The sequence below is a fragment of the Aquarana catesbeiana genome, linkage group LG13 (genome assembly GCF_042186555.1).
Source record: "Aquarana catesbeiana isolate 2022-GZ linkage group LG13, ASM4218655v1, whole genome shotgun sequence".
In the NCBI taxonomy this organism is placed as follows: domain Eukaryota; kingdom Metazoa; phylum Chordata; class Amphibia; order Anura; family Ranidae; genus Aquarana; species Aquarana catesbeiana.
The window spans coordinates 19,032,192-19,046,963 of record NC_133336.1 but is presented as its reverse complement, the minus strand read 5'-3'; the positions used below and the strand labels follow the sequence as shown (position 1 = coordinate 19,046,963).

Below are 14,772 nucleotides of genomic sequence, written 5' to 3'. Positions count from 1 at the left end.
CCTCCTTCTCCCCCTTCTCCATCTCTCCTCCTTTTCCCTTTCTCCACCGTCTCCTTTTCCCTTCCTTCTTCCTCTTTCCTCCTTCTACCTCACTCTTCCATTCCCCTTCTCCCTCTCTTCCCCTTCTTCTTCTCTCCTAACTTTTCTTCCTCTCCCCCTTCTCACGCTTCCTTTCATCTTCCTCTGTCCCTCATACCACTTCTCTCTTTCATTCTTCCCACCTTTACTCCCCTTTCTTCTCCCCTCCTTCTCCCTATCTCCCATTTTTCTCTCTCCCCCTTCTAACTCTCCCTTCTTTCTTCCTCTTTCCCACTTCTCCCTCCCCCCTCCCTTATCCCTTTCTCCCTCTCTCCACCTTTTCCCTCTCCCTTCCTTCTTCCTCTCTCCTGTTCTCCCTCTCACCCTTTTCCCACCGTCACCCTCTCCCCTCCTTCTCCATCATTCCTCCTTTTCACTCTCTCCACATTTTCCCTCTCCTTTCCTTCTTCCTCTCTCCCTATTCTCCCTCTTTCTCTCTCTCTCTCTCCTCTCTTCCTACCTTCTCCCTCTCTTTCTCTCTCCCCCTTCTCCCTCTCTTCCTCTCTCCCCCTTCGCCCTCTCTTCCTCTCTCTCCCTTTTCCCTCTCCCCCCCTTCTCCCTCTCTCCCCCTTCTCCCTCTCTTCCTCTCTCTCCCTTCTCCCTCTCTTCCTCTTTCCCCCTTCTATCTCTCTTCCTCTCTCTCCTTTCTCCCTCTCTTCCTCTCTCCCCCTTCTTCCTCTCTCCCCCTTCTCCCTCTCTTCCTCTCTCCCCCTTCTCCCTCTCTTCCTCTCTCTCCCTTCGCCCTCTCTTCCTCTTTCCCCCTTTTCCCTCCCTCCCTCTCTCCCCCTTTTCCCTCTCTCCCCCTTTTCCCTCTCTCCCCCTTTTCCCTCTATCTCCCTTCTCCCCCTTCTTCCTCACTTCCCATGCCTTTCATTCTGCCACCCTCATTATATTTCACTTTCTCTCCCCTCATTAGGAGTGTTTATCACCCACGGTGATGTAGGTGTTGGGACCATTGTTGGTTCGGCTGTCTTCAATATTCTCTGTATAATTGGAGTGTGCGGTGTTTTTGCTGGACAGGTAAGATGTCTGTCTGTCCATTGTCTCATATCAGTCTTTCCATCTCTTATATTCTCTAAATACAATACAAAGTTACTATAAAATCACAAACCCATTGAGTTTAAACAAAAAGTAGGGGAAAAAAAAAGAGAAAGAAGTTCCTTCCTGATCCCCAAAGATGGCCATAAATCTCATTGGACCAACATTCTATAATGTCATTTTTGATATCTATTAGTAGCCATTTATTTTTTTGTGCACAAGAAAACATATCCAGACCCATTTCCAAAGCTTTCTGCTGAGTGGTCTACAGCCAGATCCTTCAATAGAACTATTCCACACTTTACAGCTCTTACTGTAAAAAATCCTTTCTGTGTGCAGAGGAAACCCCTTTTATTTCTTCAGGCACAAACAGTGTCCCCATGTCCTTGGGGTGTCCTTAAAGTGAACAACTGTCTACTGAGTTTACAATATTGGCCATTTATGTATACAAAAAGTAAAAAAAGCTCGCTACATATGATGAAAGTCTTTCGGATGGCCACCTCCTAGTTTTTTAGAATGAGAGAGTCGGACTGATCTTCAGCTTGTCAGTGAATGTGATAATTGGTGGCTGGCCCGAGGTCCGCTTCCCCCTGTCACAGCACAGAACTTTTCTAAAGATATTTTTAAAAGACACAAACTCCAGAAAAGCCCATTTATTCCTCCGCAATATTTCATTCCATTCTCATGGCCAATAGGTGGAATTATAATCTCGTTTGGATAAGGCCAAAGTCATAGAATTGTCTATAAATAAATAAACAAACGTGGAGGATCTGTGAGAAAACTTTTTTGTTACAAAGTAATAAAAAAGTAACAATGTGGAAAAAGAAACAAATCAGATTTATGTGTTATTTATGGAAGTCTGCTGTCCTTTGCAATATCACATGGAGATTAGGAAATTATTCTTGGTGGTCTTATCCTGTCTATCAGTGTGTGGTGGGACCACCACAATGAATTCGGGTCAGGAAAATAACACGGGGGATATTTTTCTTCTAATTCTTTTTAATGTAATATTATATTGTAAACATTATTTTAACTAACAAATGTTGCTCTCCTTTTCTCTTTCCTTCCCCTCCTCCTCCCTTTCTTTTTCTGCTCCCCTCATCTCTCTCTCCCACTTTTCTCCCTGTTCCCACTCTTCACTCCTTGCCCCCCTCTCTCTGTCTCTTTCCCCACTTCTCTCCCTGTTCCCACTCTTCACTCCTTGCCCCCCTCTCTCTCTGTCTCTCTCCCCCTTTTCTCCTTGTTCTCTCTCTTTGCTCCTTGCCCCCCTATCTCTCTCTGTCTCTATCCCTTTTCTCCTTTTCCCCCCTCTTTATTCCTTGCCTCCTCCCCCTTTCTCTGTCTCTCTCCCCTATTATCCATGTTCTCTCTCTTCCCTCCTTGCCCCCCTCTCTCTCTATCTCTCTCCCCTCTTTCGCCTTGTTCTCTCTTTGCCCCCCTCCCTTTCTCTGACTCTCTCCCATTTTCTCCCTGTAACCACTCTTTGCTCCTTGCCCCTGTCTCTTTCCCTTCTTTTCTCCCTGTTCCCTCTCTTCCCTCCTTGCCCCCCCCCCCTCTCTGTCTCTCTCCCTTCTCTCCTTGTTTCCACTCTTCGCTCCTTGCCCTCCTCTCTCTGTCTCTCCCTATTTTCTCCTTGTTCTCTCTCTGTCTCTATCCCCTTTTCTCCCCTTTCCCCCTTTTTATTCCTTGCCCCTCCTTTCTCTGGCTCTCTCCCCCTTTTTTCCATGTTTCCTCTCTTTCCTCCTTGCCCCTCTCTCTCTCTGTCTCTCTCCCCTTTTCTACCTTTTCCAATCTCTTCGCTCCTTGCCCCCCTCTCTCCCCCTTTTCTCCATGTTCCCTCTCTTTGCCCCCCCCCCCTCTGTCTCTCTGCCCCTTTTCTCCCTGTTCCCTCTCATCCCTCTTTGCTCCCTCTCTCTCTGTCCCTCTCCCCCTTTTCTTCCGGTTCCCTCTCATCCCTCCTTGCCCCCTTTCTCTCTCCCCCCCTTTTCTCCATGTTCCCTCTATTCACTCCTTGCCCCCCTCTCTCTCTGTCCCCCTTTTCCTTCTCTTTGCTATTTGTCCCCTTCTCTCTCCCACTCCTTGTCTCTCTTTCTGTTCCCTCCTTTCCCCTCTATTCTCTATCCCCCTCCCTCTCTCTCTCCCTTTTCTCCTTTTTCAACCGCCCTCTCCATCCCCTTACCCTCTACCCTCACTTTCCACCTCTCTCTGTTTCTCTCTCGCTCCCCCCCCCCCCCTTTTCACCCCTTACCTCTTTCCTCTGCCCCTCTTTTTTTTATCCCCATCTCTATATCTTACCCTCTCCCCACTCTCTCCCCCTCCCCATGTATACCCCCTCCCCTCTTATTTCTCGTCTCCACCGCCCCCCCACCCACTTCTACCTCTTCTTTTTCTCTATTAACCCCCCCCCCCAATCTTTTCCTCTGCCCCCTCCCACTCTATCCTCCGCTCTCCATCTCACCCCTCTTATCTCCCCCTTTTTTTTCTCTCTCTCTTCTGTCCCCCCTTCCTCCCCTATTCCCTGCTCTTCTCTCCCCTTTCTCCCTACTCTCCGTTCCTCTCCTTTAACCCCCCGCAGGTTGTCCGATTGACGTGGTGGTCTTTATTCCGTGACTCCATGTACTACATCCTATCAATAATCGCACTAATTATTGTAAGTATGACGGCATCGGCTGACATCGCACTTGTCCCCGAGCCCATGAGCTCAGCGGCCCCCCAATAACCAATTACCCCTTTTATCTTCAGCTGGGTGTTCACAATGCAATCTGTGCACACCAGTGCAACATTTCCTTCATATTCCCTTCGCCCTTCTCTTAAAGAGCTATTAAACCCCCAAATATTTATTATATTGCAGTTTACCAATTCTTAGATGTGATGGCTGAATTTGTTTTCTTTTTGGCTTTCTTTCCTTTATTTTCACCTGAGCCAGCCAGCAAGTCTGTTGTTGTTCAACAGAACAAGCTCTCCAGCAGTATGTATTAGTTACAGGGACGAGGGAAACCATTTACCCATAGGCATGCGCACAGGGTGTGCCAACTGTGCCTGGGCACACCCCAATAACCCTGTGTGGTGCTGATTCCCCCTGCTTTCTGGCGCCCTTGTCTCCACACCCCCCCCCCGCAGTGCTGCCAGCTTCCCTCCTCTCCCGCTGGCTGCAGCGGGTGATGTTTCAGGATTGAGAGCAGGGGAAGGGTCAGTAAATATTTCATTTACTGGCCCCTCCCTTTTCTGAATGAACACAGTGAGTGATCTGTACTGATCGCTCCTGTGTTCATTCTGCACTGAAGCACAGTAAATTATAGAGCTCCTTAAAAAAAAAAAAAAGTACAATAAATAATAAAAAGTAATATTGTAAAAAATAATTTAAAATTATTAAAAAATAAATAAATTTAGAAAATAATTATAAAAAATAAAAAAAAAATAATACTGTAAAAAAGAGTAAAAAAAAATAAAAGAAATAAAAAAACTACTGACACCATCCACTGCACTACTGACACCAATCACTGCTCTACTGTTGCTCCTGTGTTCATTCTGCACTGAAGCATAGTAAACTATGGGGCTCCTAAAAAAATGTAAAATAAATAATAAAAAGTAATATTGTAAAAAATAATTTTAAATTATTAAAAAATAAATAAAAAAATAATTATTAAATAATTATAGAAAAAAATAATAACACTGTAAAAAATAATTTTAAAAAATCTAAAAATAAAAAACTACTGACAGCATCCACTGCCCTACTGACACTGTCCATTGCTCTGTTGATATACACACATGCGTGTTTGTGCTCTGGGGTGTACACCCTAATGCAATAGGCTGCAGACACCAATGCATTTACCACTGACAGGGGTGCTTACAATGATCTGCTTTTATTTATTCATATGAAACCTCCCAAAAGAAAAAAAAAAACTGTTTGCTATAACTGCTTTATAAAGTGTGAGCTGGAGTTTGGCTTCTATTTGTTAGTGTAATCTAAATCTGCTAGCCCATTTAACACCCCCCTCCCCCCCAGACTGACAATGTTGCTGTCCAAAGGTGCCCCCCGTGCTCCTTCATCTAGAGTGGTGGTGCTCCAATTTAGGAGGTGTGTTACTGGCCAGATCTAAAATAAATAATAAAAAGTAATATTGTAAAAAAATTATTTGAAATTATTAAAAAAAAAAAAAAATGGTAAATGGTAAATGGTTTCCCTCGTCCCTGTAACTAATACATACTGCTGGAGAGCTTGTTCTGTTGAATATATATATATATACACAGGGCTGTGTTTTGGCCTAGGCCGACAAGGCCTAGGCCTAGGGCGGCACTTTGCGGGGGGCGGCAAAAAGGGCCGCCCCCCCGCATGAGAGAAAGCCCCCCCACCCGTCTTGCTGATTCCCGGCTCCCGCTGCCGCCTCCCACACACATGCAGCCCACGGCGGCCGGCTTTCTGTAGCGGCGCCACTGTGTATGGGCGTGCTTGGCAGAGGATGGGGGCGTCCCCCTACTCTCTGACAAGCACGCCCATACACCACGGCGCCGCTACAGAAAGCCGGCCGCCGTGGGCTGCATGTGTGCGGGAGGCGGCAGCGGGAGCCGGGAATCAGCAAGACGGGTGGGGGGGCTTTCTCTCGTGCGGGGGGGCGGCGTGTGTCACTCGTGCCCCCATTAGCAACAGGTGACAGGTGGAGCCTTAAGCTCCGCCTACCCTCCCATGCACTGCTTTCCTGCAGTGAATCGTCTCCTCAGCCCTGGGGCTGTGACGTCAGGAGGAGAGAGAGGAGCACGAGGGAAACCCCCAGGACAGCAGGTACAGTGATTTAATAAAGTATATCAGTGTTATGGGCACTGGCAGCATTTGATGGGCACTGGCAGCATTTGATGGGCACAGTGGCAGCGTTTGATGGGCACAGTGGCAGCGTTTGAGGGCACAGTGGCTGCGTTTGAGGGCACAGTGGCTGCGTTTGAGGGCACGGTGGCTGCATTTGAGGGCACGGTGGCTGCGTTTGAGGGCACGGTGGCTGCGTTTGATGGGCACAGTGGCAGCGTTTGATGGGCACGGTGGCTGCGTTTAATGGGGCACAGTGAGGCTGCAATTGATGGGCACAGTGGAGGAAGGAGGAGAGGGGGCAAACTTCAGAGGGGACAGCGCAGTCTCCCGGAAGTGGGGAAGGGTACCTGTCAGAAACAGGTACCCGTTCCCCCCTGAAAGGTGCCAAATGAGCCTAAAGAGGAAGGGGTGTTGTTTACAGATGATAGGGTGGGTCTTAAACAGGAAGGGGTGTGGCCTCGGCAGGATGGGGTGGGTCGTATTTAAATTAGGGGGGTGCATGCGTTTAGTCAGGCCTAGGGCAGCACAAAACCTAAATACACCACTGTGTATATATATATAAAATAATACTGTAAAAATGAATAAAATAAAAATTAAAAAACTACTGACACCATCCACTGCTCTACTGTCGCTCCTGTGTTCATTCTGCACTGAAGCATAGTAAACTATGGGGCTCCTAAAAAAAAAAAAAATTAAATAAATAATAAAAAGTAATATTGTAAAAAATAAATTTAAAATGATTAAAAAATAAATACATGATAAAATAATTATTAAAAAAATAATACTGTAAAAGAGAATACAAAAAATTATAAAAATGAAAAACTACTGACACTATCCACTGCCCTACTGTCGCTCCTGTATTCATTCTGCACTGAAGCATAGTAAACTATGGGGCTCCTAAAAAAAAATTGTAAAATAAATAATAAAAAGTAATATCGTAAAAAATAATTTTAAATTATATAAAAAAAAAAAAATAAAACCATAATTATATAAAAAAAAACTGTAAAAAAGAATTTTAAAAAAATCTAAAAATAAAAAACTACTGACACCAATCACTGCTCTACTGACACTGTCCATTGCTCTGTTGATATACACACATGTGTGTTTGTGCTCTGGGGTGTACACCCTAATTCAATAGGCTGCAGACACCAATGCATTTACCACTGACAGTGGTGCTTACAATGATCTGCTTTTATTTATTCAAATAAAACCTCCCAAAAGAGAAAAAAAAACTGTTTGCTGTAACTGCTTTATAAAGTGTGAGCTGGAGTTTGGCTTCTATTTGTTAGTGTAATCTAAATCTGCTAGCCCATTTAACACCCCCCTCCCCCCCAGACTGACAATGTTGCTGTCCAAAGGTGCCCCCCGTGCTCCTTCATCTAGAGTGGTGGTGCTCCGATTTAGGAGGTGTGTTACTGGCCAGATCTAAAATAAATAATAAAAAGTAATATTGTAAAAAAATGATTTAAAAAAAATATATATAAAATAATTATATATAAAAAAAATAATACTGTAAAAATGAATAAAATAAAAATGAAAAAACTACTGACACCATCCACTGCCCTACTAGGTTTAATATCCAGCATACTGGAAAATAATCTGCCCCCCCCCCCCCGTTCTGCTGAGAATGACACTGCCGGGGTGGAGGGCCGCCCCCAATAATCTTCCTGAGAGATGATACAATGTGACAGTCTGCTGTATTACATACGTTGTATGTAGTTATTAATTCTCATACGTTCCAGGAACATGTCTCTCACGCGGCGCGTTCTGCGCTCCATCCTTCGTATGATTTCTCCCACGGCAGATTTTCATGAATAAATAAAACCTGTTACCTACGCAAGCCAGAATTATTTTATGCACAATAAGCCAAAACGACGTGCAGGAAAACGCAGCGCCCCGTCCCTCTCGCCCCAACCAGGGATGAGTCACAGCGCGCATCCAAGAGAAGCTCCGTCACACCGTCACCAAACACACGGCCTGAGCGAGAAGCCACAGATGGAAGCTGCCATTCACCGTGTGAATAGTAATTCCCCAGAAAAGAACGTTAAGGCTTTAATACATTGTATTTAGAGTACATAATCCGTTCCAGGAGCATGCTTGTAATCCAAAGCACTCGTGTATCAAAGCGAGTTTCCCCATAGAAATCACTGGAAACTTAGATCATTCGTTCCAGTATAGTGTGCAGTACCGCATGTGGCCAGAGGTGGGGGGGCGCCGGAGACACCCAGAAACACTCAGAGAAGCTCAGAGACACTCGGAGACACTTGGGAACGGAGTGTTTCCGAGTGTCTCTGAGCAGCTCCGAGTGTCACCGGCGCCCCCGCACCTCTGGCCAAATGCAGTACTGCACACCCCAGAGGCTTGAATCCTGTTTGTCTCGCGAAACTCGGATCATTCGTTCCAGTGTCACTGCTAGGGTAAGCAGTACCGCATGTGGCCAGAGGTGGGGGGGCGCCGGAGACACTCGGAGAAGCTCGGAGACACTTGGAGACGCTCGGGAACGGAGTGTTTCTGAGTGTCTCTGAGCAACTCTGAGTGTCACCGGCGCTCCCGCACCTCTGGCTGAATGCAGTACTGCACACCCCAGAGGCTCGAATCCTGTTCGTCTTGTGAAACTCGGATCATTCGCTCCAGTGTAACTGCTAGTGTTAGCAGTACCGCATGTGGCCAGAGGTAGGGGGGGGCGCCAGAGATACTCGGAAACACTCGGAGAAGCTCGGAGACACTCGGGAACGGAGTGTTTCTGAGTGTCTCTGAGCAGCTTCGAGTGTCACCAACGCCCCCCGCACCTCTGGCCAAATGCAGTACTGCACACCCCAGAGGCTTGAATCCTGTTCGTCTTCCGAGTCAGGATTTAAAAAAAAAAAAAAAGAAACAGCTCGTATTGCGAAACGCTCGTAAACCGCGTTACTCGCAATCTGAGGTTTTACTCTATTTTTGTCTGAAATACCTCCATCAGAAAATATACCGCAATTTGGCCACTAGATGGCGCTGACCATCATAGGAAGTCACAGTATTAGAGAAAATACGGGGGAAAACTTTGTGCAGCCTTTACAAATGCTTGTGACATTTGCCCCCCCAATGAATGTTTTATAAATAGACCCCTTAAAGTCAATCATAGATCAGATCATATATCTGATTCTGTGAAGACTCTTTTTCGATCAGATTTGTTACATGTATGGGCAATGTTTGCATATATGAAGGTGGCATTGTACCACCATAGTGCATCACATCACAAGGTATTCTGCCAGGCATAAGCCGGTGGTTTGAGTTTGCAGGATGGGGCCTATTTATTAAACATGTGTTGCTTAGGCTGCACAAAGTGTCCTTGTATTTTCTGTAATAATAGGACCTCCTATGATCGTCAGCTCCATCTAGTGGCCGAAATGCTGTATTTATTTTTCTAAAATACCTGAATCAACCATAGGCCAGTGGTTGGGTTTGCAGGAGGGGGGTCTGGTTACAAAACATTCATTGGATGCATTGGTGTGCGCAGCCTATTGCATTAGGGTGTGCACCCCAGAGCACAAACACACATGCGTGGATATCAGCAGAGCAGTGGGCTGTGTCAGTAGAGCAGTGATTGTTGTCAGTGGGGCAGTGGATGGTGTCAATAGTTTTTTTATTTTTATATTTTTTTTAATTCTTTTTTTACAGTATTATTATTATTTTTTATAATTATTTATTTTTTTTTTTTTTATAATTTTAAATTATTTTTTACAATATTACTTTTTATTATTTATTTTATTTATTTATATATATATTTTTTAGGAGCCCCATAGTTTACTATGCTTCAGTGCAGAATGAACAATAGTTCAGGAGCAATAGTAGAGCAGTGATTGGTGTCAGTAGGGCAGTGGATGGTGTCAGTAGTTTTTTATTTTTAATTTTTTAAAAATTATTTTTTACAATATTTTTTTTTAATTATTTTTTAGAAAATTATTTTTTATTACTTTTTTTTTACTATTTTTTTTAGGAGCCCAATTATGGGGTTTTGGTACAATATCAGTGGGGCAATGGATGGTGTCAGTAGTTTTTTATTTAAAATTTTTTTACAATTTTTTTTACAATATTTTTTTTTTAATTATTTTTTAGAAAATTATTTTTTATTACTTTTGTTTTATGATTTTTTTTCTAGGAGCCCAATTATGGGGTTTTGGTAAAATATCAAGGGTCTAACTGTCCCCTGATGTCTTACTTTTGGGACAGAGAATGAAACTGAAGACAGATTCCCCAGTACCTTTCTCTGCAGCCTTGCAGTAAACATAGTTTACTATGCTTCAGTTAGAAATGAAGACAGGAGCAATCGGTACAGATCACTCACTGTGTTCATTCAGAAAAGGGAGGGCCGGTTAATGAAATATCTACCAGCCTCTTCCCCGCTCCTGAGAGGAGGGAAGCTGGCAGCACTGCTAGGGGGAAGACAGGAAGCAGGGGAAAACGGCAGCGCACAGGGTGATTAGAGTGTGCCCAGGCACGCCTGACACACCCCGTGCGCACGCCTACGATTGGATGAATGTTACAAGTATTGGCCCAGGGTGCAAGAGGTTTCTCTATAGGTCACTAATACTATGACTTGTGATCATCAGCTCCATCTAGTGGCCAACATACAGTATTTTTTTTTAAATACCTCAATCAACCATAAGCCAGTGGTTGGGTTTGCAGGAGGGACTGTGGTTATAAAACATTCATTGGACGAATGTCACAAGTATTCACAAAGGATGCAAGAGGTTTCTCTATATGTCTCTAGTTCCTATGACTTCCTGTGATCATCAGCCCCACCTGGTGGCCAATATACAGTATTTTTTTTTAAACACCTCAATCAACCATAAGCCAGTGGTTGGGTTTGCAGGAGGGACTGTGGTTATAAAACATCATAGCTCCCAGCTGTCCCTGATTTCAAGGGACTGTCCCTGATTTAGAGCAAAGTCCCTCGTTCCCCCTCATTTGTCCCTCATTTCGGTCTGATCTACATAGTTATATATCAAATGCACTTTTTATCTTTCAAAAAGTGTTTCCCAGCACTAAACCTTTCATCAAAATTCTAAATCGCTGCATTTGTAAATTTTAAAAGCCAATATAAAGGAATAGTAATAGTGTTAATAAAAAAAAAAGCTCTTGTGGATTTAATTAACCTTTTGTTTTGGTTAATTCTCCTTTAAGAGGGTGTGGCGGGGGGGGGCATGTCCTATGCCGACATACATTTGCTAGCAGGTGTCCCTCATTTCCATTTCAAAATGTTGAGAGGTATGTAAAACATTCATTGGATGAATGTCACAAATTGGAATCATTGGACTTACAAGTATTCACAAAGGATCTAAGAGGTTTCTTTATATGTCTCTAATTCCTATGACTTTCCTTGGATCATCGGCTCCACCTGGTGGACAAAATGCAGTTTGTTTTTTTTAATACCATGAGCCAGTGGTTGGGTTTGCAGGAGAGGCTGGTGAGAGTGTAAGAGGTAGGGGCTGTGAAGTGTTCTGTAACGGAAGGGGGGGGGGGGGGGGGGGCGGGGGTTAGTGTAACTTCATGAGCCTGTTTACCAAAGTTGCGAAGGGATCTATAAGTATTGTTGTGGTGGGGTGGAGAATATTTGAAGGGTGGGTAAAGGGACAGGTGGTGGTGGGGGGGGGGGGGGCTGGGCCTTTTGGGACAAGAGTAAGATGGTATAGAGGGGTAAGGGTGGGGTGAGGGAGAGGGAAGGCTCAGGGTCCTGTATTCCCATGTCCCAGGGGCCCCTAGGGCCAACCCCCCCCCCCATGTCTAGGTGACAAACAGATTTGTGGTGCAAACCGTCGAGGACGGCAATGCATTATGTAATGAAGGGGCGGACTCATTGTACATTTGTATAAACTGCAATTAGACCTCCATTCTTCTTATATGGGGGGCAGAAATTCAACTTTGACAGGTTCTCTTTATAATAATTGTATTACATACAGCAGGGAATAAGACCTGGACTACCTGGACTAATGTTTGCTCTGTCTTCATTTTCTCTTGCAGTTTATTTATGATGAAGTTATAGTCTGGTAAGTCTCCTATATTAAAGGTCCTCAGACATCCGTACATTGATAACCCCCGGGGGAGGTTTATAAAAATCTAAATATATATATATATATATATATATATATATAGACTGCTCCGTATACTTTATTTTTATGTTAAAAAATCTATTCTACTGTCCTGGAAAGGTGCAAAGACCTCTTTGAAATCCCTATGGTTAAAACTCATTAATGACTCTATTCCACTATATAAATTAACCTTTGAAATTCAGAAAAGGAATAAAACCTTTCATAAAATTTGGGGTAAATGGTTGGCTAGTCCGTTAACTCTTTCTCAACATTGAACATAATTGATCACTGATGGGCCGTGCCCCAGAGACCTTCACTACAAGGCCCTTTAATATGGTTGTGTTATACAGAGGTGCCTGTATTTGCTATTTTATTTTTACCAATATCTCAGACCTTTTGTAACGAATTTTGTCTACAATGACTTGTATGATCTAATTGCATGTTGGATGCCACTTTTGTATGACTAATGTATCAGATACTCTTGTGTATTTTTTTTTTTCTTTTCTTTTATTTGTGATTGTTTTGTGTATGTCGGTTTGTGTTGAACCTAAAACCAATAAAAATATCTTATATATATATATATATACACGCACACACACTATATTAACAAAAGTATTGGGACGCCTGCCTTTACACACACATGACCTTAAATGGCATCCCAGTCTTAGTCCGTAGGGTTCAATATTGAGTTGGCCCACCTTGTACAGCTATAACAGCTCCAACTCTTCTGGGAAGTCCATCCACAAGGTTTAATTCATCCCAAAGGTGTTCTATCAGGCTGAGGTCAGGTTCCCCCACCCCAAACTCGCTCATCCAGTGCACAAAGCAAGGTCCAAGCAAGGTCCATAAAGACACGGATGAGCGAGTTTGGGGTGGAGGAACTTGACTGCCCTGCACAGAGTCCTGACCTCAACCTGATAGAACACCTTTTGGGATGAATTAGAGCGCAGACTGCAAGCCAGGCCTTCTCATCCAACATCAGTGCCTGACCTCACAAATGCGCTTCTGGTAGAATGGACAAACATTCCCATAGACACATTCCTAAACCTTGTGGACGGCCTTCCCAGAAGAGTTGAAGCTGTTATAGCTGCAAAGAGTGAGCCAACTCAATATTGAACCCTCCGGACTAAGACTGGGAGGCCATTAAAGTTCATAGGCGTGTAAAGGCAGGCGTCCCAATACATTTGGTAATATAGTGTTTATAAAGTGTAAATAAAGTAAATACATACATTCTTCAGACTTCTCTTCCTTCTTGTACTATGTAAAAACACTGGCTACACATTAGGGGACAGTGTATTACTATGAATACTATGGTATATATCAGGGGTCTCCAAACTTTCTAAACAAAGGGCCAGTTTACTGTCCTTCAGACATAAGCGGGGCCAGATTTTTCCATTGGGAGTAGAAAAGGTCCTGATGTCAGTGGGAATAAACAATGCCCCCCATCTTTGGTGTCAGTGGGAGGAATGGCGCCCCATCATTGGTATCAGTGGGGGGAACTGTGCCCCATCATTGGTGTCATTGGGCCCCATTGTTGGTGCCATTGGGAGGAACTGTGCCCCATCTTTGGTGTCATTGGGAAGAACTGTGCCCCTTCACTGGTGTCATTGAGCCCCATTGTTGCTGTCATTGGGAGGAATTGTTCCCCATCATTGGTGTCATTGGGCCCCATTATTGGTGTCATTGGGAGGAATTGTGTCTCATTGTTGGTCTCATTGGAAAGCATTCTCCCCCTTCATTGGTGTCAGTGGTGGGAATTGTGCCCCATTGTTGGTATCAGTGGATGAAAATAGTGCCCCATAGGCCAGAGAAAACTAAGCAAAGGGCCACATCTGTCCCCCAGGCCACAGTTTGGAGACCACTGGTATATATGATGGAGGTAGATGGCCATTGATCAGTGATAGACATATGAAGTCATGCCTCCAGTGCTAGTTAAGCCCCGCCTTTGACCATTCAGCTCCCACCCCTGCTCTGCCAAGCCCCTCCCCTTTTCCCTGCAGAGTAATGAGCACTCCTGTATGAGCTGTCATTCCTGTCCATGGGTGGGAGGAGCCACTTTTTATACAGGACTTGGTGTTGGATTATTATAACAGTACCATTGCTGCCAGGTATATTTCCGGGGATGATGTGCTAGACATATAGTGTATATATGTATATATGTGTATACAGTATATTATACAGTAATTGCTATGCAGAGATTCCTGTTCCCAGTTAATATTAATGATGTTTCTTTTCCCATTTGCAGGTGGGAGAGTCTTATCCTCATAATTATGTACCTCATCTACATTCTTATAATGAAGTAAGTTCTTTTATTTAAAATAGAATTCCAGCCTAACCATAACTAGTCTTAAAAACGCTGTGCCCATTATGAGGGGTTCCCACCATCCCTGTGCTGAGTTCCCAGGTCTGTACACCCGCTGTGCCCATTATGAGGGGTTCCCACCATCCCTGTGCTGAGTCCCCGGGTCTGGGTGACCCCAATCAGACTAAAACATCAAAATAGGCATTTTGGTTGGAGTTTGGATCTCATTCTATCATCTATTCCATAAATATCCACCACTGAGAGTTTTTCGTCTATATAAAGTAACTCTTCTATGGGAATTGTTCTTGGGTTTGAGGGGGGGGGGGGGGTTGGAGGGGGAGGGGAGAAGATGACATCAGTGAGAAGTGAGGGATACGTCTCATTTCAGCTTGAAACCGTAACCGCCGATTATGTCATAACAGAGTGTAAGAGGCTTCTCCGGGTTTAATTCTGTGCGCGGCTAAACCAGCCACCCTTCATGTGCC

At 44.2% G+C, this 14,772-nt stretch overlaps 1 protein-coding gene across 2 annotated transcripts in view; it reads left to right on the top strand.

Annotated features, from left to right (window-relative positions):
* The window catches only part of SLC24A4 (solute carrier family 24 member 4), a gene marked incomplete at its 5' end in the record, with an annotated part of 81,980 nt that overhangs the window by 30,055 nt on the left and 37,153 nt on the right, over positions 1-14,772 (top strand). For both annotated transcript variants that reach the window (XM_073610246.1, XM_073610245.1), the window contains 4 exon segments: positions 995-1,098; positions 3,692-3,766; positions 11,918-11,943; positions 14,231-14,284. In XM_073610246.1, the coding sequence (XP_073466347.1) occupies positions 995-1,098; positions 3,692-3,766; positions 11,918-11,943; positions 14,231-14,284 (259 nt within the window).